At 37.9% G+C, this 23666-nt stretch overlaps 2 protein-coding genes across 4 annotated transcripts; both read left to right on the plus strand.

Annotated features, from left to right (window-relative positions):
• Window positions 1–2259: 2259 nt before the first annotated feature.
• Window positions 2260–5222, plus strand: nfkbil1 (nuclear factor of kappa light polypeptide gene enhancer in B-cells inhibitor-like 1). The gene is made up of 4 exons (XM_044333732.1): window positions 2260–2630; window positions 2710–2822; window positions 4331–4442; window positions 4526–5222. Exons 1-4 carry the CDS (start codon window positions 2354–2356, stop codon window positions 5113–5115), a joined length of 1092 nt encoding a protein of 363 aa, XP_044189667.1. The 5' UTR covers window positions 2260–2353; the 3' UTR covers window positions 5116–5222.
• A 3144-nt stretch (window positions 5223–8366) lies between these two features.
• atp6v0a2a (ATPase H+ transporting V0 subunit a2a) lies at window positions 8367–20577 on the plus strand. Of its 3 annotated transcripts, none has more exons than XM_044334300.1 (21): window positions 8367–8648; window positions 8888–9077; window positions 9560–9638; window positions 9826–9923; window positions 11936–12073; window positions 12505–12602; window positions 12706–12832; window positions 13448–13530; window positions 13620–13713; window positions 13818–14030; window positions 14945–15095; window positions 15202–15341; window positions 15430–15587; window positions 15693–15783; window positions 15870–15988; window positions 17426–17636; window positions 17735–17854; window positions 17959–18075; window positions 18365–18482; window positions 18646–18817; window positions 19567–20577. In XM_044334300.1, exons 2-21 carry the CDS (start codon window positions 8967–8969, stop codon window positions 19667–19669), a joined length of 2541 nt encoding a protein of 846 aa, XP_044190235.1. In that variant the 5' UTR covers window positions 8367–8648; window positions 8888–8966; the 3' UTR covers window positions 19670–20577. The 3 variants fall into 3 exon arrangements, with proteins under 3 accessions (XP_044190235.1, XP_044190237.1, XP_044190236.1); XM_044334302.1 differs by having other exon boundaries at window positions 12526–12602; XM_044334301.1 differs by having other exon boundaries at window positions 8367–9077.
• Window positions 20578–23666: the final 3089 nt, after the last annotated feature.

The raw sequence follows: 23666 nt of genomic DNA on the forward strand, positions 1-23666 counted from the left end.
CACTTTCAGATAATGCACCTTTATAAAGGGTTTTTAAGCATTAATAAATTGTTAATTAATGGATTTTAGTCTGGATGCCCTGCAGCCATTTCCAGAAGGCAAGTGGTTATGAACAGTACATCAGAAGTGTCTTCATGAAGAATTAGATAAACAAATGTTATGGTGGTATAGATAGGAGGGATTTTTCACAACCTGGCAACCTTATAAATGGCTTATAAATGATGTATAAAGCATTAGTAAATCATTTATTAATCATTAATTAATGCTTTTAAACTCAGGGTGCCTTATCAGAAAGTGGTACCCAACTTTATTCTGAATCTGTGTTGCTTTGTGTTAGGCGTTACTTTGATTTTGTCCATCTCCTCTTTTGCTGCCGGTCAGTTCACTTAATCATGTGTGTGTCATGTTGCTGTATTTACTCTTGCAGTGCAAATGAGTAAGACTCGATTTTTCCTTCTTCACAGTGGGCTTAAGGCTTACTAAAAGTTAAATTTTGCATCTGCAATCTGTTTTTTCAAAGTCTGGCTCACAATCTATGACTGAATTGCCATGTGGTTTCATTTAAGAATTGCTGAAAAAAATAGAGATTTGGAAAGCAATTCAGAAGTATCATCAAAAAAAATCTCTCAGTAAAAATCAATTTGTCAAAATTGAAGTTGTGCTTTTTTTTTCATCCCTCCCATATTCATATTCCTGGTTTACAGTAAGACATTTTCAGGCAACTGTAACTGTTGCTTCACTACAGTGACGCAGTTTGAGTCATAAAACATCAGAATAAAGACATACTATGAAATAGAACTGGACTGTGCATGATTGTGTAGCCTATATGCACTTTATGTTTAAGTTATCACATTATGGTTTTAGAAAAAAAAAAAACGGTCAATCGTGAAAAAAATGTCCATAGATGACCTCTTGACATGGCAGCTTCCTCACAGGTGGCATTTTGAAAAGAGAGTTGAGGCACAGAAGCCCACAGAGAGCAGGGAGGGCTTATGAATACTGAGTAAGCAGCCATGTAGAAGATGGAAACAGAGTCTTAAAACTATGGGGAACATCACTGTGGTGCCAAATTTCCATTTTTCTTTAAGCCTAATTACATATGGATGAATAGTGGTGCTTTGTTCTCCTATTCTATGAAGAAGGAGGGAGTGCATGTTCGATTTCAGGACATCCTGTTTAGCTGCAGTGTGCTGCTGAATCAAGAAAAGTGGCATGTAACGAGGGTTTATTTATTAATTAAAGGACAGGTTCACAATTTTTCAAGTCTGTCTTAAAACAACACATTCCCAAATGAATATTGAAATTGTTTTTTCCTGCCATAATCATTCCTCCTGATCATACTGGACATTAGAAGACTCCTTCATAATGCACTTACAATGTAAGTGATGGGGGACAAAGTCCACAGTCCTCCTTCTGTGTAAAAATGTATTTAAAAGTTTATCTGAAGCTAATATGAGGCTTCAGCCGTCCAAATTAGTCAAATCAAGTAGAATGCCCTCAACGTTACAGTCTTTTTAGTGTAAAAGTCCCTTTTTTTGTTACTATACTTCCCCCGCAGCTCAACAGGGAAACACTGTCCGAGAAAATACAAAGAGGGAATTTAATGCTAAAAAGACTGTAAATGTGGCAGATATCCACTTGATATGACTAACTCAGACTGCTGAAGCCTCATATAAGCTTCAGATAAACTCTGAAATGCATTTTTGCACATCTATCTATCTATCTATTAGGGCTGAACAATAATTGAAATTTTACTGAAATCGCAATATGCAATTTTCAAATCACAGGAGGTGCAATAAAGGTGAAATGTGAAATGTCTGTTAAAATATTTTAAATTGAATATTGCCATGCAGCAGACATGTCCTGGCCTACACATCATATTCTACAGACTTAAGAAAACATCTTTGTTTGGTACAGATCCCCGCAAAAATAATAATTTTAATGTTTTTAATGAAGCTTAGAATAATGTTGTAAAAATGATCATTACCTCTAATATCGCAAATCACATCACTATTGCAATATCAGTCAAAATAATCACAATTAGATATTTTTCAAAACCATTCAGCCCTACTATCTATCTATCTATCTATCTATCTATCTATCTATCTATCTATCTATCTATCTATCTATCTATCTATCTATCTATCTATCCTTTAATGGCTGATGTAGAAACATAGTCAATACTGACACCTAGTGACAACACTGGAACCTTGTTGTCCCCGGAACTTTTGTGTCCGTGGCCGCGGCTGGCTTCGGAACTACAAAAAGGAAGGACTGGGTTAGCTAACTATGCTAATAATGCTAAAGCCTTTTTGAAGCTGACACAAGCCACACATGACAACAACTGTAGGTAATGTCGTTGTCTCACAAACAGAAGCGGGTATGGAAATACGTGGATGAGGGTCGTTTGCTGAAGCTGAAGTCGTACCTGCGGAAGCACCGCGACCTGGACGTGAACTTCTCCCAGGGCAGGAGGCAGAGGAGCCCGCTGCATCTGGCCTGCTGCCGGGGAGACGACGCTGCTGTGCGGCTGCTGCTGAAACACGGAGCCGATGTTCTCCAGAGGGACCGGAGAGGAGACACCGCGCTACATGTAGCTGCTAACAGGGCTCTGAAACACGGGAAAACAGGTGAGGAAGGCAAGTTTTTACTGAATTATTAGCCTTTAACCGTTTTTATTCAAAATGTTGACTTTTGTGTTTTCTTTAGCCTTTGATGACCTGGTTGTGCCTCTCAGAGAGAGCTGTCCAGAAGCTACAAACACTTCAAACAGTGCTGGAGTCACACCTCAGGACCTGCTGAACTGGATGAAAAACAAAGAGGTAGGTTACACATTTAGATACAGATATAGTCACACACTGTGTAGTGAAGGTGTTACTAAAAAAGTAGGGCTGCAACTAACAATCAATCTGTCAATTATTTTGTCGATTTTAGTCCATAAGATATCAGAAAAGAGTAAAAAAAAATGCCCACATTTACCGGGATGTTATCAAATTGCTTGATTTGTCATATCAACACTCATAAATTTAAAGATATTAAACTCATGCTATTAGGGCTGCAACTAATGATTATTTTCTTTCTACTTACTTAACTTTTTATTGCTGCCATACAATTCAAACACTCATTATAGTTTAGTACATAAACATCTCCACATCCTCTTACATATATTATTATTATATATAAACTTAATGAAATAGAGACATCATAACTGAAGACAATACTAAACCAACAGCAAAATAATAATGAAAAAAAAATTAGACAACAATAAAAATACAAAAGATACAATTTTCTATATTCTAGCTCTTTTTTTGACATAGCTAATATCCATGGTGACCATATATCCATAAAAATGTCAATTTTCAGCTGTATCATAGTATAGTATATTCAGCTTTTCAATAATAAACACCTCAATAATCTTTTCTTGCCATTGTTTCATGTTTGGAGGTTGTGGCTGCAACCACAGGATTGCAATCCTTTTTTAGCCATTAAAAGTAAGGTTCGTAATAAATAAATGTTCCTTCTCACCATTTTATTTCCCAAGGGGATACTGACGATACTTTTTTTGCCATCCAAATCTTTATTCTTAATCCTTATTTTCATTATTGATAAATCTGTTGATTTTTTTTCACAATTAATCAATTGGTCCAGATTTGACCCCCAGAGAATTTTATTTTCGGCTAATGTCTGAGATATTAAAAACTATCAAATATTACAATTAGTATTAGCTTTTAAAAATCTAGTATTGATCAGACTGTACGCCTTATAACTACACCTTACTTATCGCTATTTGGTCAAGTCATCAGTCTATTTCCCATAAACCGTCTACCATCTGATATCTCACATTTCATTGAAACATACATGTATGATTGGAGTGGCATCTTCATTACCACTATCCCAAGTATACTGGACTATGTTAGATTTTTTTAAGTACTTTTCAAGTAGCCATTATGAAAAGACAGATTCATATAAAAATGAGACTCCTGGTACGATGCATTCATGTCCTGAGTGTCTTTCAGGGTTGGTTCTATGAAAACTGAATTTGCGAATGTCCAAAGTATGAGATATCAGAATCTCTAATGTCAGAACACATCATACCAGCAGAGTTTCAGCTTCAGTTCTCTTTAAGTAGGTTTTAATATCACACACAAATATATCAAAACCAGTGGCTGCTTCGAACATGAGAAAACGTCTAAAAATAGTTTTGAAATATTTATGATTTGTAGAAAATGGACTAAAACATGTAAAAAGTGGTACAGTCTGATTCTTTAGCATCAGATGTGATCTGTGGTGGTTGTCATATTTACATATCATTTACTTACATTCTTCACAGACTGCAGCGAACATGAGCCGTCCACCTGAAGTGGACCCTGAGAGAGAGTGGATGGAGAAGCTGTTTGGTGAATGCGAGGATGAATTCTGTGAAACCTTTGGAGTTTATGACGGTAAATTTGAAACTCATACTTTAATTCTGACTTTTATATTGACTTTCTCCTCTGACAATAACACTGCTGTATTTGTTTCACAGCTGATGATTTTCTTCCTGTTGATGACGATGAGGAAGACTTTGGGGACTGGGCTGATCGTATTAGAAAAGAGTATTTTGATAAAAAACACGCAGAAGCTCAACGACTGGCAGCGTCGTCTTCTGGGTGGAAAAAGAGGAAGAGTAAAGAAGAGAGAGAGCGAGAAGAGCAAAGCAACAAGGAGCTGCACGAAAGGCTGCAGAGGGAACATGAGGAGTATCTGGCACGAGCAGCACGTAAAGAGGAAGAGACTCGGCAGGGCAAGAAGCGTCGATACGATGAAAGGTGCGCAGCTACTTTCCAAGGTGGTTCTTCAGAAGGCAGCAAAAAGCTGAGCTACAGTGACATCCCGTGGCCAGCGCCGCAAGGGACGGTGCAGGAGATGGTGGATGTGATGCTGCACGGCGTGGACAGAAAGGACGTGCCGCTGTTTCGTAAATTGCTACGTAAACAGCAAGCGCTGTGGCATCCTGATAAATTCGCTCAGCGATGTGAAGCTCGGTTAGAAGAGAAGGACAAGCAACGGATCCTGGACACAGTCACGGCTCTGTCGCAGGAGCTCAACAGACTGGCTCAAGGTCTGAGGACTTAAAAGTGACAATATAATCATCTCATGAACTTCAGATAAAGAAACAAACAAAATACATTTTTGCTCAAAAACAAGGACTGTGGATTTTGTCCCCCATCACTTACATTGTAAGTGCATTTTGAGGGGATCCTCTAATGGTCATTGTGATCTGGAGGAATGATTACAACAAGAAAGACTTGTCGGTGTTCATTTGGGCACCTGACTATAGTTTTAAGACAGACTTATGTGAATTGTGAACCTGTCCTTAAAGACAGAAGCGTCTTTTGTAAATGCAGCCTACTGTATTGTGAACACTTGCAGCTGTCTGGATTTAACACTAAGCATAAACATACTTTTGTTAAATGCCTGATAAAAAATAAATAAAAAAATAAAATGAACATCTTTGTCTAGACTTTGCTAACCCTCAGTAACATTTGTGTTTATTCACATTTATAGCTTATAGTTTGTATTTTTACCCATGAAATATGACAACATGTAGCCAAAGGGTCTCTTTAAAAAAGACACCGGTACATGTGATATACGGGTCTTTTAAATGAATATATTAATGATTTATCAACGAGGAATATTTATAATGATGCTAAATTTAACTTATTAACCCCAAACTTCCCTAAATAAAGTATTTCACACACAAAGAGGAGCAGATGGTTGGCCCACTTTCAGTGATGGAACCGAATAAGAAGATGCGCTGGTTGCCAGGTTTGTAAATTAACCCCATATTTAAAAATAGTTGCCATTCATGAGCATAAATTAAAACGAGACAAAGGAATTAACAGAGTTGCATTGACCTCAAATGTATAGGCTACTATGGTGGGTTTTATTCCAAAAAATAAATGTGAGTAAATTACATTTATATTTTTAAAAGGAAAATTTCTGTTTATTTTTATCCTTGGCAAAGACACCAATTTATGTATAAAAAGTATTTTAAAAAGTACCTTAAAAAAGTATGCTACTTGTGATGAAGGAGTCCTATTTCTCTCCTTGCTGAACAAAAAAACTTGTAGACCTACTTATTTTAACTATCCAAGTATATTTTAGAATCAAAATAACAAATATTTGTACTTATCTTCATCAACTTTAAAAGCAACCAGGATCTACATCAGTAAAAGAAAAAAGTTAAAGTTCTTGTGCTGCTGCCTTATAATCCCTCTGCAGCTCCTCTGAACCTAGACCAAGAGCCATTCTCAATAAACTAAAATATATCACATAATGTGACAAGCTTGTGCTAGGCTCTATCCCCCTTATCGCTGTCTTAGTTATGGGTAAGTCAGGATGAATGCCCTATAGAGTGCCTCTATATGTGATAATCTGGAATGACGTGCCCTCATGGTGCCCTTTCAGTGGAAGAAAGTGTGATAGTGGCCTGTAAAGTACCCCCACAAGATGTAATGTAGTGCCCTATGAGTTGCCATTGTAAAGAAGTAATCTGGAGGTTCTGTACAGGTGCCCTTCTAGCGAAAAAAAGTGCCATTTAGGGTTCCCCGAAGTGCAGAATTGGGTTACTTTTTAATGAAAAAAGGGATTGAGTGCCCTCGAGGGGAGATAACATGATGCCATGATGAGTGCCCTCACAGTGACCAAAAAACATGGTGAAGTGCCCTTCCAGTGAAGGACATGAGATACTTTGCCCTACAAGATGCCCTTACATTGGAGTTATTTTAGACTTTTAGATGGCCATTATTTTAGAAATGAATGCATCCCTTAGGTAGGCTGATCATCAGGAAAATTAAGGACCCTTAAAATATTGTGTAGTTGTTACAGCTGACTTTATTCCATTCAGTTGATTTTGGTACAGTGCTACTCACTGCAACTGCATCAGTTGGGCAAACATTGAAGCTTCTCAAAACGCAGCTTAGAGGCAGATGTGGAGAAGGAAGGCTCTCAGATCTTCTGCTGTTGTCCATTGATCCCAACTGACTATAACGAGGTCGTAACCATTTAGAAACTCATGGCCAAAAGAATTTCTCCTTTTATTTCAGTGATCTTGCTTCTCTCTTACCTGACAAGACTTCTCAAAACAGCTAATTCTCAAAGTGTTAATAGTTCCATGTTTTAACTACAGATGTGTTTGACAAATTAACATTTAAAATGTTTTATTACAGAGATGTTTGCAAAATAAATGTTTAAAAAGTAAATCCTTTTAAAAACAGAACTGTTTTCCTTACATTCTTAGTAACCCTATAAAATCTTAATTGGGGATGTAGCCTTTTACTAAACATGCATCATTGTTCTCTGCTGATTGGGCCCACTGAATGTATCAGGTGTCCTTTATATTCTTTCACCCCTGCCCCCAGACAGCCTGAGTCCACCACTGGATCACTGAAACCCTAACACTAACACTTGCAGCTGTGTGGATTTAACACAAAGCATAAACGTGTTTTTGTTAAATGCCTGATTTAACAAAAAAATCAAAATAAAATGAACAGCTTAGATTTTTCTAACCCTCAGTAACATTTGTGTTTATTCACATTATAGCTTACAGCTTGTATTTTTACCGCTGAAACACATGTAGCCAAAGGGTCTCTTTAAAAAAGACACCGGTACACGTGATCTACGGGTCTTTTAAATTAATATATTAATTATGCATCGATGAGGAATATTTATAATGATGCTAAATTTAATATAAAAACCCCAAACTCCCCTAAATAAAGGATTTCACACACAAAGAGGAGCAGATGGTCGGCCCGCTTTCAGTGATGGAACTGAATAAGAAGATGCGCTGGTTGCCAGGTTTGTAAACTAAGCCCCCTTTTTAAAAAATGTTGCCATTCACGAGCATAAATTAAAACGAGACAAAGGAATTAATAGAGCTGCTTTGACCCCAAATGTATAGGCTACTATAGCAGGTTTTATTCCAAAAATAAACAAATAAATAAATGTGAGTAAATTACATTTATAATTTTTTTAACAGAAAATTTGTGTTTTAATCTTTTTCTTTTTTCTTTTTTTTACAGTTCTCATTTACTTATTTACTCTACATCTCATCCAGTCTTTTGTTTTAGCACATTATACTTCAGTATGTGAAGCAAATTTAGGTTTGAGTAGCTACAACAAATAACATGATGTTGGTGTGAAATCCTATATCCAGGTTAAATGTCTGACTAATTAATTGATGTTTAACATAATTACAGACAGACAGTCTGTTTTTGTATTTGTTATATGTAGTCGTATGCATCTGTCTACCGTCAAATCATAGTGGTCCACGTTGTAACACCTCCCTCCTCTAAATCAAGATCAGACGATCATTTCAGAGGATGCGACAAACCTGGCAACCGGGAGACGCAATCTGTGTCAATTGCCGGGCGACGTAGTGCGAATAAAGGCCGTAGCCTATTTCTCACTGGGGCTTTTATGTTTAAACGTGTGAAGCCGCTTTTAGCCCAATTTGTCTACGTGGCCGGTTGATGATTTATCTCTCGGTTCGCCTGTTGCTGCCTTCTGTCTGGCCTGTGTTGCGTCGTTGCCGTGTTTAATGACAGGTGTCTAAGGTACAGAGCCGACAGGATGACGCCTTTCTCCGTGATCGTTCGGTGCAAAAGGTGCATAACGGAGCTTTCTGTCTTTGTGTTCATATTGTTTATTCAGTAGACATCGGACGGCTTTGAGAGGAGACAAAACGGCGTTACAACAAGACCCAGAATGAGGATAATTCTCCCTCTGAAAATCGTCAATATTAATGGACTATAATTAATCCTCGTGCGGATGTTAATTGGTTAAGGGGTTTAGAGCCACGCACGAGCTCGTAGCATTCTGTGATGTCCTATATTTTCGTTTATAGTGAACGGCTGTTGGTGTAGGTTCAGAGGAGCTGCAGAGGGATTATTAAGCAGCGGAGGAGACCTGTCTGGCAGATAAAGATGGTGTTTCGGAGTGAGGAGATGTGCTTGGCGCAATTGTTCCTGCAGTCCGGCTCTGAATATGACTGCATCAGTGAGCTCGGAGAGCTGGGTCTGGTCGAGTTTCGAGATGTAAGTATGATGCACAAACAGTTTAAAGTCTTTGTGTTTAATTATTTCTTTGTTTGTTTGTTTTTTTTATAACGAAGACAGAATAAATAGACTCTACACCACCTACTTTACCTTTTCTTTCTGAGTCCATATGCTTTAGGAGAGGTGGATGGATCCACTCCATAAATAGGCCTAAATGTTCTTGTGCAGTCCAGTTTGGAAAAAAAATGTAAAGACTGGGTGAAAAAATCTGTATAGATATGTCTGTCTGCATGAGGAGATACTTTTCATATCTCTGATGTCAATTTCAACATTACATACAGTGATAATGTGTTAATGTTTTAAGTCAGTTACCCCACACTACACCTGGTCTGGGTAGAGGAAGGTGTAGATGAATTAAGTTTTTTAACAATACTGAAAACAATGAACCCTTGTTAGTGCACATGCATTGTCTAATGCTGTAGCTTAGAGCCACCTGACCTGTGAAGCTCCTCTGGTTTCAGCTCAACCCAAGTGTCAGCTCATTCCAGCGTCGCTTCGTCAGCGAAATCAAGAGATGTGAGGAGATGGAGAGGATTCTGGGTAAGAGAGCACCTGGGATAATTCGTGTGGGTACAGTAGAGCCCGAAACCTGGATGGCATTATCTGCATGATCGTGTTTAGCAAAGCAGTCTCTCAGAGATTTAGATTTACCTGCAAACACGGCTTTCTCTTGACATTTCAGTAGTTATTACCAAAGAACAAACAAAGAGCATGTTTTTGTGGACAGGTTACCTTCTGAGGGAGATTCAAAAGGCTCGTATAGCCGTTCCTGAGGAGGATGAGAGTCCACTTGCACCTCCCCCCAGACAAGTCCTAGAGATCATGGTGAGTTCTCATTTGAATCTAATTTTACTACAAAAGCGCCAACTTTGTACTCTGTTCATAGTGTAAAATGAAGTTTTTCAATGCACACTAGTATTTACCAATTACTATGGTTTTGATCATATTTGGGATATAATGTTATGATGGAACTTAGAGAAACTCGGCTATTCATATCTCTGCATACAAGTAGATACATTATTCAGGTTTTTGATCATCTAAAGTGGTGCAAACATGCCGTCAACTCTTCTATATTAAGTCTTCAACATCCAGTTTCCTTTCATTTTCCCCTTCAAGTAACTTTATGGTTGTCAGTGTCACATACTGTATCATCTTGTTCCAGCTCTTCATCAAAGCTACATGATGTTTACACTGAGTGAAATATTAAAACTCAAGAGGACATGTTTTTTATGGCTGCACCAGTTCATCAAATGGAAATATTCAATGTCCTGTGTGTCTTTTTATACACGTTTTCCCAAATTTGGATATATTTGGAAACTTTGGGATCTCAGCTAGAATTTATTGTTAAGGTCAGAAGGTTTGAACAAATTTTGGCTGCACAGCAGGAGTTTAAATAACTGTTTAGTTTTCAGCTGCCTGTATTTAGCACTCTGCTGGTTTTAGCTTCTCCATGTAATCATCAGTAATGGAAGAGGACAATAACATTTATCCTCTGCATTACTGATATCAGATTTTCACTTTCATTTCGGCGTGTAGCCCATCATTACATCATTTATCAATCATATTGATTGTTTTTTGGACTAACTGCTACATAACAGGAGTCGAGGACACTCCTGCACGCTTGGTGGAGAATTATTAGAAACCTGGATGAGTTGTTTACAGGCTGTTATATCCTTGTTTCAGTATTTCATTATGTTCAGGTTTCTAAGAATTGGGATAAGGGGTCATGCAGGTTTCTGTAACTAGATTATGACGTTACATACATGCACAACACATAATGTGAATACTAGTGTCTATGTAAATGCACTGATTGTGCACTTTCCACATATTTTATACTATTTTTTTCATTTAGTTTTCATTATCCTTTATATTTTGCTACTGAGTGCTACTTTTATACTTTATATCCTATTTTAAATTTCAATTTGTATGTTTTACTTTGTTTCTTGTCTGACTGCTTCAAAAATGCAATTTACCTCCTGAGGTCTATCTATGTATGATAACTACAGCATGAAAAATTATGAAACTAAATTACTGTTGCAAATACTGCTACTACAATGGGTCATATTAGGTTATATGATAATTACCGGGATTTGTCATCTATCTGTGCATACTTTTAAGGCGGACATATAATTTTCTGTACATTTATGTATGTAATGTTTGTTATGATGTCAAATGTTGATGGTAAACATTGTCAAAGTTCCAAAACTTCAGGTGAACGTATGTAAAAATGCTCCCTTCAGCCTGCTCTTGATGCTCTGTTTGCAAAGTTACCTCTACTTCCTCCTAGTGATGACACCAGATTGTTCGCAGATGCCCACAAACAGCCATCCGTTCCACAGCCTTTGTTGCTAAGGTTGTTCTTCGTGTTGTTCATGTTGTCCACTCACATGTTTCGGATCGGATTTGGGCTTGAACATGTTGACATTTCAGTAAAGAACGAGAAAAAGAAGTGAAACCTTACCACTACTGTTTGTGTACATAGCCTTTGGAAGCTAACCAATCAGAACAGAGTGGGCTCATCGGATGCCTTAAAGAGACAGGAGCTAAAACGGCCTGTTTCAGACAGAGGCTGAACGGAGGGGCTGCATAAGATAAATAAGAAGTTTTTTGAACTGTAAATCATGCCAAGATACACCAGTAGAGCCCCAGAATATAAATATAGATCTGGAAATGTTCATGATATGTCCTTTTTATAACTAATTAATAGCTGACAAATGCTGCAATTTGAGATTCCACCTAAAATGACTGTTGATTTTTGGCTGTCCAGGTTTACTGAACAGGTTATCCTGCTGCTGAATTCAGACTTAAGTTGGTGTTTGATGTGTGGTGATGTTCAGGAGCAGCTTCAGAGGCTGGAGATGGAGCTCAGCGAGGTGGCGAGAAACAAAGAGAAGCTGCGGAGGAACCTCCTGGAGCTTACCGAGTACACACACATGCTGAAGATCACGCGGACCTTTATACACAGCCGCTCGAGAGTGAGTGTTATCTCTATTCATCTGCTGAGCATCTTGTTTGTCACGCACACCAACAGTCTGTCACATACCGCATTCCCCAGTCCAACTCTGTTTGCATCTCAGGCAGGATGCCTCACCTCAAGTCGCCAGCGGCATCTTGTTTTCTTGTCGCTGACGTGTTTCGTTTCCCCGGGTGACAGAGGTGGAACCGGTGCTGACTTTTAATTAATGACATGGTCAAAATGCAGCCGTTACAAGCAGCACCTGACACATCAAGGCAGCCGCGTTAAAAAAGGGATACAGCGGAGAGCTTCAATGATGTCTATGCCAGACAGGGATTTGTGAGACTAAACATCACAACGTGTGAACATCACATCAGCTTTGTGTACAACCATGTTAGGAGCAGTTAATGTAAGCTGTCATGAATGAAATGTGTTCCTTTTCATAATTAGCATGAGGCTCTTGGTCCCCAGTATGAAGAATTCCCCACCATGGAGACAGACTCGGTGACAGGATGCACCGGTATGCAAAGACTTGGAGCAAAGCTGGGGTGAGCTGCAGTATATATTTTTTACAGCCATATAACAGTGTGTATGGTGCCACTATCATTAAGAAATGAGTCCTAAATCTAATCTGATCTCTCCCGGTTGTAGGTTTGTTTCAGGTCTTATCCAACGGGTGAAGGTCGAGGCCTTCGAGCGCATGTTATGGCGAGTTTGTAAGGGTTACACCATCCTCAGCTACACAGAAGTGGATGAGAACCTCGCTGATCTCGATACTGTGAGTTGAAATATGTACTTCATATAACAGGAATGACTTATTTTAGTTTTTTAAAGCCCCTGAAAACCTGTTTTCTCAGTCCACTTCTTACTATGAGCGAGGGGGTCCTATATGAACACAATTATCTACCTAAGTTTTGGTTATTTCACACATTTCTGTTTGTCCTTCCTTTTCTCACTGGTATGTAGTGGTGCAGGGCTCTGTTGGAAAAAGGATTTCCATGAACCAATTAGAGTTTAGCAACATTTGAATGAAAATATGATGACTTGCTTATGTCGCTTATGTAAATCTGATCAAACGACATCCACACAGTTGTGATGAAGCAGATTTGCTGAGTCATTGAGTGTGAAACTTAATAATGAATAACTTTGATCGCTGTCGTGAAAACTTACAGTTGTAGAGAAATACCTTTGAGAAAAAGAGGGAAATAATAATGAGATCATTTAAAATTATGGGGATTTAAAGTAAAATTCTGTGACCAGGATTTAGATGGCATGTGAAGAAAATTGTATTGTACATCCTACTTATGTATCAGCCAAAATAAGTATTAATTAAATAGTTTTATTACTTTTTGTAGGACTGTAGTAATAACCTGTCTAATCTGTGTTGTTTCAGGGTGAGATAAGCAAAAGTGTTGTGTTCCTCATCTCTTTCTGGGGAGACCAGATTGGGCAGAAAGTTCAGAAAATCTGTGATTGGTAAGAATGACATCAACACAGACTGACAAAATGTCATGTATTGTCTTTTGTCATCAAAATACACATCTGTCTCTGTTTGTTGTCCTCAGTTACCACTGCCATCTTTATCCACACCCTGAGAATGACGAGGAGAGGGCAGATGTGTTGGACAGCTTAAGGACACGCATCCAAGATCTTAACAATGTAGGACTGTTACGGCCTTGGGGCTTTTGATCCAGACAGGAACAACATATAACACACTATACTTTCATTCTTAGTGAGTTTATAGTAACTGGAGTTTCCTGCAGGTGCTGCACCGCACCGAGGACTACCTGAGGCAGGTTCTGCAGAAGGCCTCGGAGTCGGCATATACCTGGGTTGTGCAGGTGAAAAAGATGAAGGCAATCTATCATATCCTCAACCTCTGCAGCTTCGATGTTACCAACAAGTGTCTGATTGCTGAAGTGTGGTGTCCCGTCAGTGACCTGGCAAACCTGAGGGGGGCACTAGAAGAAGGCTCGGTGAGTAAAAACTGCATTATATAAAAATTGGTTTTAGAGCTGATAATTTTGTGATTGTGTGTATTTGTCGCTATTATTCATCTGTTGTTTGGGAAAAAATAATTCTTATTCACTGTGACACTGTGCTTAATAAACCTTTACATAACACTGAAGGCTCAAATCACAGCAGCATTTTTTTCATATTTTCAGTAAGTCCTCTGTAAGCCAAAACTAAATTTAAATTTGTCTCAATTTAAAACAAGTCCAGCTGCCCTTGACTCAGCTCTTTTGGATGTATCATGACCTAGATGACTGAGAATCTCCACAGACAGACAAACCGCACCAGACAATGCAGTTATATCACAGCTGCACATTTCCTGCACGACTACCTGAGATTAGTCTGTTTACCTGTGAATAAAACGCATTTGATTTAAGGCATCAAAGCAGTCACTCTTGACACAACAAGTTTTAAGCAGTCAAGTTTTACTATTTGTGGAAGCCAAAGTAGTATTTGCAATTAGTATAGACTACGTGCGTGGCCTTAATCACACATTAGATAGAAGGGTAAGAGAATAAACCTTTGTTCAGAAGGTTTTTGCACCCTTAAAGTCCTGCTACACTCAATTAATGTGTTTTGCTTATTGTTTCTTCTTCTTTCATGTTTTTTTTTTCATTTGCATTCATTTGCATATATTTATATTTCTTACCCAGAATGTGCAAATGAAAACCATTTGGTCATAGAGTTACTCAAATCTGTGAATATTTGATATTAAATAGAATCTGAACAACATGAAATGCCAGATGGGAGCTCCAAAAATCATCAAGTTGTTTTTTTCTTGTGTGCATTTTAAATCCACATTTACTGATTGCTGCTGGTTGATACAGTACTGATGTCAGTGTCATTCTTTAAATTCTTTCCTCTTTTTTTCTATCAGAGAAAAGGTGATGCCACTGTACCATCCTTTGTGAACCGCATCCCAAGCACTGACACTCCACCTACCCTGTTAAGAACGAATAAGTTCACGTCTGGGTTTCAGAGCATTGTGGAGGCTTATGGGGTGGGGGACTATCGCGAGGTAAGCCCAGGTAAGAACTCATACTGTGTCTTGTAAAGAAAAAATGTGAAAGTGTCTCTTTGTTAAGTGCAGCCTTGGAAGAGTACATACATGTAATATGCTTCTCTCTTTGGCAGCTCCCTACACCATCATCACGTTCCCCTTTCTGTTTGCTGTGATGTTCGGCGACCTGGGGCACGGGATGGTAATGAGTCTCTTTGCGCTGTGGATGGTGCTGACGGAAAAGACGCAGAAGAAGAAACGATCCAGTAATGAGGTTGGAATGTTGTTCCTCTCATCCAAAATGCAGAGTCTGATTATTGTAAATTAGTTTTGGCTGATAGCTGTGTCTCTGCTCCGCTCAGATATGGATGACGTTCTTCAACGGACGTTACATCATCCTAATGATGGGGCTTTTCTCCATCTACACTGGGCTCATTTACAACGACTGTTTCTCCAAGTCTCTTAATATATTTGGCTCTGGCTGGAGTGTCAACGCTATGTTCACAAGTCAGCAGTGGACGTGAGTTAACAGAAATACACACTCAGATACATCATTTTTGTTTACCATATTATTTTTATGTGCTTTTCTTTTTTAATTGATACGTATCTTTTTTTTCCATTGCAGAAACAAAACGCTTCAAACAAACACTTTGCTCACGTTAGACCCCAATGTCAGTGGTGTTTTCAGTGGGCCGTATCCATTTGGCATTGATCCTGTGAGTAAATGCACTTAGACAACTGCTGTCACAATATTATTGAGTCATTGTAGTTTTCACTGAGATGATTCTTCATGTTGCAACAGATATGGAACATGGCAGTGAACCGGCTGTCCTTCCTAAACTCCTATAAGATGAAGATGTCAGTCATCATTGGCGTTATCCACATGAGCTTCGGAGTGGTGTTGAGTGTCTTCAATCATTTGTGAGTCACTCGAGCTCAAATTCCCTGCCAGTAACCTTATGTACTTACATCATGAGCATCTATCAGTGCCAGGCATCAACATGTGGACCTAATAGAATTGAATTTGAGAGTGGCCGATGGAGTAAAGCTGTAGATTTAATTATCTATCCTTTGTTATACAACAGTCATTCACCATTGCATTTTGGTTTGCTGACAGCTATTTTTATTTGTGCCAGGATCTCCTGATACAACACTACAGCTAGTACAATTCTTTTCATATTTGTAACGTAGCAACCGATCAATAATTGCCAGAGAGGCCTCACACACCAATATCAGTGGTTCTATTGGCAAAAAACGAACAATAATGACGTGATCAAATTTATTGGCGTTGAGTATTTTAATGAGCCTCCAGTGAGCAGTAGATGATGTTTAATGAAAGACACAGAATTGACTGTAAATCATGCAAGAAAGACAGCGACCACAGCATGAAGTAATGTTTAAGATGCTTTGCATTATTTCTGTATATTATAAAACAAATAGTTTTGACAGAATCTGCAGTAACTGAACTTTTTTACTTTGTTTTATGGTAACACTTAAGTCACAGGTCCCATAGTTTTCTAATAATTTACTAGAGAGGAACTGATATGTTTAGTATTTCTTGGTAAAATGAGATGTCGTTCAATTAATAGTTTCCAACAAATAAATATATATATATTTTGGGTAGTTTTAAAGGGATCTTGTCAGTCATCAGGATTTCAGGAATTCTTTTAAGAAAACCCCTCTGGAAATCAATCTTACTGTGTGAACTGCCACATAACATTTTCTCAATTTTACCTATAATAAACACAAAGTAACATAATTCTTACCAAAGGACTTGCTAGGAAATTAAAATGAAATTAAGAGACTTGTAAAATAAAGAAATATCAGCTTTTTTTAATCATAGGTGTCTCAAAAGCCAATCATAAATGTAACAAATGAAACTGTGGTATAATTACAATAATGCACTAATGGTCATGCTATACTGCACAATATTGGCATCGGTGCACCACTCCACAACACTCAGCTGTGGCCTTGTGCCTGCCTTGGAAAAATATCAGGTTTACCCATTTATTTTCTTTTTTTCATCTGAACTGTCATTATACAATTCAGTTGTAGCCACTTCCACACCACACATAGACAATGTATTTACAAATACTAAAATATCTTAAATTAGAATCGAATAAAACATTTAATCTGGCAATAAAACTACATACCACACTACATACTACTACTACTACTACATAAAACTATCATATTTACAAGGACTATACAGTTACATACATGTTATATATAACCACAAGTTATGTTTTATTGCTTAAAAACAATCTCCCCTCATTGGTTTTGGTAAGCATCGATAGGTAGATTATAATCGCTGCCTGACCACTTTCTTTATCCCCGCACTTTGTTCTTTCCCTTCAGGCACTTCCGACAGAAATATAACGTCTATCTGCTGTTTCTTCCTGAGCTGCTCTTCCTGCTCTGTCTCTTTGGCTACCTGGTCTTCATGATTTTCTACAAGTGGTTGGCTTTTGGCGCACGAGACTCCAGCCAGGCTCCCAGCATCCTCATCCACTTCATCAACATGTTCGTCATGCAGGGGAACAACATCAGTCCTCTGTTCCCAGGACAGGTGTGTGTTCAGTACATCATCTGACATTATTGTCTGTTTTCAGTGTATTGTGATCCTTGTAAATGCATGTGGTTTTGTGCGTTTTCTTGACTCCATAGATTGGGCTGCAGATTTTCCTACTTGTGATAGCTATGCTGTCAGTTCCTGTGCTGCTGTTAGGAAAACCTCTTTTCTTGTATTGGATGTATCGTGGAGGCAAAGGCCTGGGCAGACGCAGAGTAAGTCTAGTCAAAAATATTGCGGCATATGTGCCGAATTTGTTCAACCTAAGCGGTTTTTAGTTTATTTCTTTATGAAAAACAGCACTGATTTCTCCCCTCAGGGTTATGAGAGGGTGCGGCGTGTGAGTGAGGATGACAATTCCACAGCACCATCCTATGAAGATGATGAAGAGGAGGGACTTGATGAAATGACCAGCAGAGAAGCTCTTCCCAAAGAGGTCAAAGAGACACCAAAGTCTCCTGCCTTTATAGTTGAAATATTTCTGCGACATTTTGTGTTTATGCAGTATGTGCTGTATTTGCACATTAGAAGAGAGAAAGTAGGTCAATAGAAAAGAATCAGTTGTGAGGCTAATTCAATAACCTGAACGCTAGCAGTTTTTGGTAAATTTTAGAATACAAAAATACTGTTATATGCTGTATTAAAACAGGAAAGCCATATTACCTGACCTTCATTTTTGATTGTGTAAATGGGGTAACTTGCAAATAATTTTAAATGTTTTACAGTTTGACTTTGCGGATGTGCTCCTGCACCAGGCCATTCACACCATAGAGTACTGCCTGGGCTGCATTTCTAACACAGCATCCTACCTGCGTCTCTGGGCGCTCAGCTTGGCTCACGCCCGTAAGTGCAATCACTGTGTGTGAAAATATCTTTGCACCACAAGCTGTCTTCACACCTTTGATTCTGCTTCACATCATATCACCTTTTTGATATTAATTTGTTTTTTTTTAATGTGTTTTTGTATATTGTGTGTCTTTATGTGTTTTGTTTCTATCTTTTTCAGAGCTGTCAGAGGTGTTGTGGGCCATGGTGATGCGTCTGGGTCTAAGGATCACCACCAGAGTGGGCGTGGCGTTTTTAGTCCCTGTATTCGGCCTCTTTGCCACGCTCACCGTGTCCATCCTGCTGGTCATGGAAGGCTTATCAGCGTTCCTCCATGCGCTCCGCCTCCACTGGTGAGTCTTAGTTAGTTCACAATCTCTTCAGAGCTGTCAGTACAGTGAGGCCAGATATTGTCTTGAATCGTAGCTATTGTTAAATTGTCATATACAGTACCAGTCAAATGTTTGGACACACCTTCTCATTCAAGAGAATGGGCTTAGCTTAAATCTTTTCCTATGCTGTAAGGCAGCATGAAATTTAAATTTTAAGGTGATGTGAGGATCACATATATATTAGACGAGAGAATAGGCTGTTATAGCCTACAGTAGGTGATGTTACACTGTCAGGTGCAACAGAAGATGACACCATGAGCCATGAAGATGATAATATGATGAACAGAATATCAATTTTGCATCAAATTTGTTTTAGTTGTATATTTTATTTTAGTTGATCATATTTAAACTCCAAATTCATTCAGATTAAATCATTATAATTCTAAGTCAAACAAGCGTTTTTCCCCTTGTGAAGAAAGGCAGAGACTATCCGTCCAGGTCTCGTATGAAAGGTCGGGACCACTCATACATTTCATTCATACCTAAATGAAAATTACAACTACAAGGAAACCGATGAATGCCGCACATTTTCTTGAATCACTCGTACGTCCCTCTTAGGAATGAATCTGTTCGTACAAGTGGTTCTTGCATGAGGCCCAATGACTTAAAAATGTTGTGATATTTATTTATCTCCATTTCACCTTCACCTTGCTCATCATTTATTATACCTTCATTAAAGTGCTCTCGCTTGCCTGACCTTTTGATTTCAGGGTGGAGTTTCAGAACAAATTCTACCACGGGACCGGTGTCAAGTTTTTGCCCTTCGACTTCTCGCTTCTGCCCTCCGTTTTTGAGCAAGACGGCTTGCTTTAAGTGTCGGATTTGAGCGGAAGCAGACTTTATGATCGGGAGGGATGCTGGAAGTCGGAACAATTCACACTGTGACAACGACAACAAACCTTCAAGACAATGGAAACTCACTCTTGTAGCAATGTTTTTCACCATGACAATTTTTAAAATGTTATCGGCTGTGCTGACTGCCTTACTACTCTACCCAGCAAACCTCTGAATACACAGAGGTTCAAAATTCTTCTTCTGTTGATGATTTAATTTTGTCGTTGAGATTTGGCTCAACACTACTCGTCACACCAGTTGGGTGAATTTAAATTTAGTTTGCATTGTGCTGTGTACACTGGTTTTGTATTATTTACATGGTATTTAAAATAAACAGTTATACAGTGCAATGTAAAGTTCAAATATCTACACCAATATCTACTGAAAACCATATCAAGCATCCTGATGTAGTGCCATAGAGATTTACTTTTGGTGATGATAAGGGGATGCCTTTGGGTTTCTGCAGTTTTTTAAAAAACTGCTCCTCCATGTGATGAAAGAAAAGCTTTAGGCATCGAAATCCTCAATATTTCTCTGACAAATAATGAAGAAAGCACTTTGCAGAAATGATTGTACACTTAAAAGTTTTCACTGATAACTGTGATGATGCCAAATGAAAATAATCAACTGTTAGCTGTTTGCTTATTTACTTATTAATGCATTTATTTAAACGTCCCCTGTAATCTACAGAAAAATAGCAAATACTCCAGAAAAAGTTAAGAGGCCTTAGGTCTTTCTCTGATGATACTGCTTATTGCGTTTGTTGATGATAATTAGTCATGGTATTTATTTAAATTATTGTCTGTATAAGAGTCTAATATTTTACCATTTTGATGTGTTGAATAAAGGTTTCAAGAAATGCAAGCAAATAAAGCATTAATGTTCAATGCAGGTTTTTTTTTTTAGCTCTTTCGTTCATTAATGTTGGTGGTAAAAGTGTTAATTAATTACAATAAGTGGCTTAAATAATCATGAATCCATTACTTCTAACTTCAGAATCTAGGTTGGATCAGCTGCCTCTCAGTGAACAAGTATATAAAGTTTTCAGTCCAGAGCTTTTGTCTTTCCCATAAAAACTTCTTCTCATACTAAACCTGATTCACTTTCTGGTGAGAAATTCTGCTATTCATTATTGTACTTTTTACAGAAATTGACAAAAGAAGACAAGTATGTCAGCAAGTGTCAGCAAGTTTTTGGGCTTCAGGGGGTCTTAAATGCTCTTAAAATGGCATTTTAATCAAAGACATGAACGTAAAAGTCATAAAAGCATTATGTGCATTTTTTTGTATGAAATTTAAATCATCATGGAGCAGGAACAGGAGGGGATATCATACTCTCATGTGCAAGATGTACATCATAGTGAGTCATATCCTGTTAACAACACAATTATTATTTTAATTAGGCAACAAGTAATTATCTACAATTACTTATTCCATTATACTGTATGTTGTCAGTAAAAAAATGTTTCTATTTTTATGGAGAAGTTGGGTTATGGTAGCATTGATTTATTCTACTCTGAGGTGGCTGTTTTCATGTTTGAATTTGGTGATGTTGACAGAAGAAATACAGAATAGAAACATTCACACAATAACTTAAAGTGACTTGTTTGTGTGGACTTTATATACGTATGTTATGGTGTTAATATGTACATTGTGAAGACACCAGTCAATTTATTTTTAATCTAAGACTAATAGCAATTACATGCACATTGAACTACATGTGAAGCTGTTAACAGTCAGCATAGCAAATCAAGCAATAGTGTCCTCTAGTGGCTTTAAACTCACAGTGCGACAGAATACCAGAGATGTTTTTTTTAGGGCTCGAGCACAAAAGTACCAGGGGCCAAACAGTCCCTGGCACTGAAAGTATGAGGAACCAATTGTTTTTGAAGCTATTATTATTATTATTATTATTATTATTATTATTGTTATTACAGTATTCCATTACATTTTTGAGGGGCTTAGGATGCTCAAAAACTCACAAAAATTTGCACACACATCAGAATTGGCGCAAATTGTTCTGTAAAAGTTCCGTAGTGATTGGGCTCGGGCGTGGCCAGCGGACTCCATAGCGCCCCCAAACACAAGGCCATCTTGTGACAAAGTTTCTTTTATGTCTATGAAATCCAGTGGGTTCATTGCTCTCATCATTCTTCACATAATACACTTTTTTTTCAGAATTTTTCACCCAACAGGAAGTCAGCCATTTTGGATTTCGTGCCTCAATCTTCATTTAATGAACACATGTATGAGGCTTTTAGGATGCGTAACAACTGATGAAACTTTGCATAGGTATATATTCAAACTAATAAATGCTTTAATTAGTATAAAAATTTGGTTTGGGCATGGCATTTTGGCTCTTCAGCACTTCCTAATTAATTTGAGTATTTTTGCTTTGATGCTCGAAAACTCAGGAAACTTTACACATGCATCAGAAGTGGCCAGTATAGGTCTTGGGCATGGATGTGGCAAAATGGCTCAAGGTCGCCCCCCTAGAAAATTTCAATGTCAAAGCCCCAACCTTTAATTTTGATGTCGATTTACGAAATTTGGTAGGCAGAGGTACCATCTCCAGACTTAAAAAAGCCTCTTGGAGCCAGAGCCACACCCGTAGTCCAAGAGGAAGCCAGCCATTTTTAACCTACTTTGCATTTTTTTTCACAAAGTGAAGCCATTGACAGGCTTTGTATTTTAACAAACTCCTCTTAATACTGACGTCAAAACTAATATTAAATGATTAAAAAAATTATCATTAATTCAACAAGGAAGGCTGGGTTAGAGTCTACAGTTAAGCAGCTCTGTGAGGCTGCACTTCACAACACCAAGTGACGTTTCCAGTGTGAATTCAGTTGAAATTTACATCTGAAAAGGTAATGCCAGCATTTTTTTGATTTCCAAAGCGATTATAGATCAAAAATAGTTTTTGTGCACTTACCAACTGATTAAAAATGAAAATACAGAGTTGCCAGTTAACTTTAACTATGGCCAGATTAGTCTGTGTTAGTTAGTACAGATCAATTTTATGTTTGCTTGTTATTGTCTAATTGAATATTATATTGTTCAGTAGCTTTAACTTGTGTAATTTTAAAATAACATCTGAATAAGTGGTACATGAATACACAACTTTTTTTCCAGAACTCCAGAACAGCTCAACAGAGATTTAACATTTAAAAATTAAAAGAAAAAATGTTTTTAAGTGACAGGGTGAAAGGGTCTCTTAAGATAACTGTAATGTTTGAATAGTAATCTTCGACTATCTACAATCAGAACACCATGAGAGAGACAAGAGTTCATTCCACACTCACTTTCAAATCTCATTTGGTTTCTCTTTCTGCTCATCTGTGGCTGCTGAGATTGAATGTCACACTAGTTGTGGTTCGAAAAACGCAGGAAAGTATAAGAGTGAGAAACAGCATATTGAAAGTCACTGATTTCACCTTCCAGTGAGAAACTTATGACTGTTTTCAGTGTCTGCATATACAGTATATTGGCTAAGGACTTTTTTATTCCTTATTTAATGATGACATATTTATTAGTTTTGTTTGGATTCACAGAAGTTCAGGATGATTCACCTGACTGATGGACAGTCTTTCAGAGCTTTGCTTCTCCATTACACTCTTTTTTATTATTGTAATGCAAAGAATTATTGTTTTTTGTCCAAATCAATCACAATTTTTGAAACTTTGTACATGCGTCAGAAGTGGTGAACATTTACATGTTTTATGGATCTTGGACATGGTTGTGGCAAAATGGCTCGATAGCGCCCCCCATGAAATTTCAATGTTGAATCCCCCATGTTTAGGTTTCACCTAGATGAACCAAATTTGGTAGGCACATGTTTCATGTCTAGACTTACAAAGAGCCTCTTGGAGCAACACCTTAAGCCCCACAGGAAGTAAGCCATTTTGAATCAACTTTGCTTTTTTTTTTTTTTTTGCAAAGTGAAGCCATTGACGGGTGTTGTACTTTAAGGAACT

The sequence above is a fragment of the Thunnus albacares genome, chromosome 18, assembly GCF_914725855.1.
Source record: "Thunnus albacares chromosome 18, fThuAlb1.1, whole genome shotgun sequence".
In the NCBI taxonomy this organism is placed as follows: Eukaryota; Metazoa; Chordata; class Actinopteri; order Scombriformes; family Scombridae; genus Thunnus; species Thunnus albacares.

Bases quoted from the DNA above. Each gene is read 5' to 3' on its own strand.
- nfkbil1 (XM_044333732.1), top strand. From the start codon at position 2,354: ATGTCGTTGTCTCACAAACAGAAGCGGGTATGGAAATACGTGGATGAG. The intron at 2,631-2,709 runs GTGAGGAAGGCA...TGTTTTCTTTAG, and splicing joins TCTGAAACACGGGAAAACAG to CCTTTGATGACCTGGTTGTG. The intron at 4,443-4,525 runs GTAAATTTGAAA...TTTGTTTCACAG, and splicing joins AACCTTTGGAGTTTATGACG to CTGATGATTTTCTTCCTGTT.
- atp6v0a2a (XM_044334301.1), top strand. From the start codon at position 8,967: ATGGTGTTTCGGAGTGAGGAGATGTGCTTGGCGCAATTGTTCCTGCAG. The intron at 9,078-9,559 runs GTAAGTATGATG...CTCTGGTTTCAG, and splicing joins GTCTGGTCGAGTTTCGAGAT to CTCAACCCAAGTGTCAGCTC. The intron at 9,639-9,825 runs GTAAGAGAGCAC...TTTTGTGGACAG, and splicing joins GGAGATGGAGAGGATTCTGG to GTTACCTTCTGAGGGAGATT.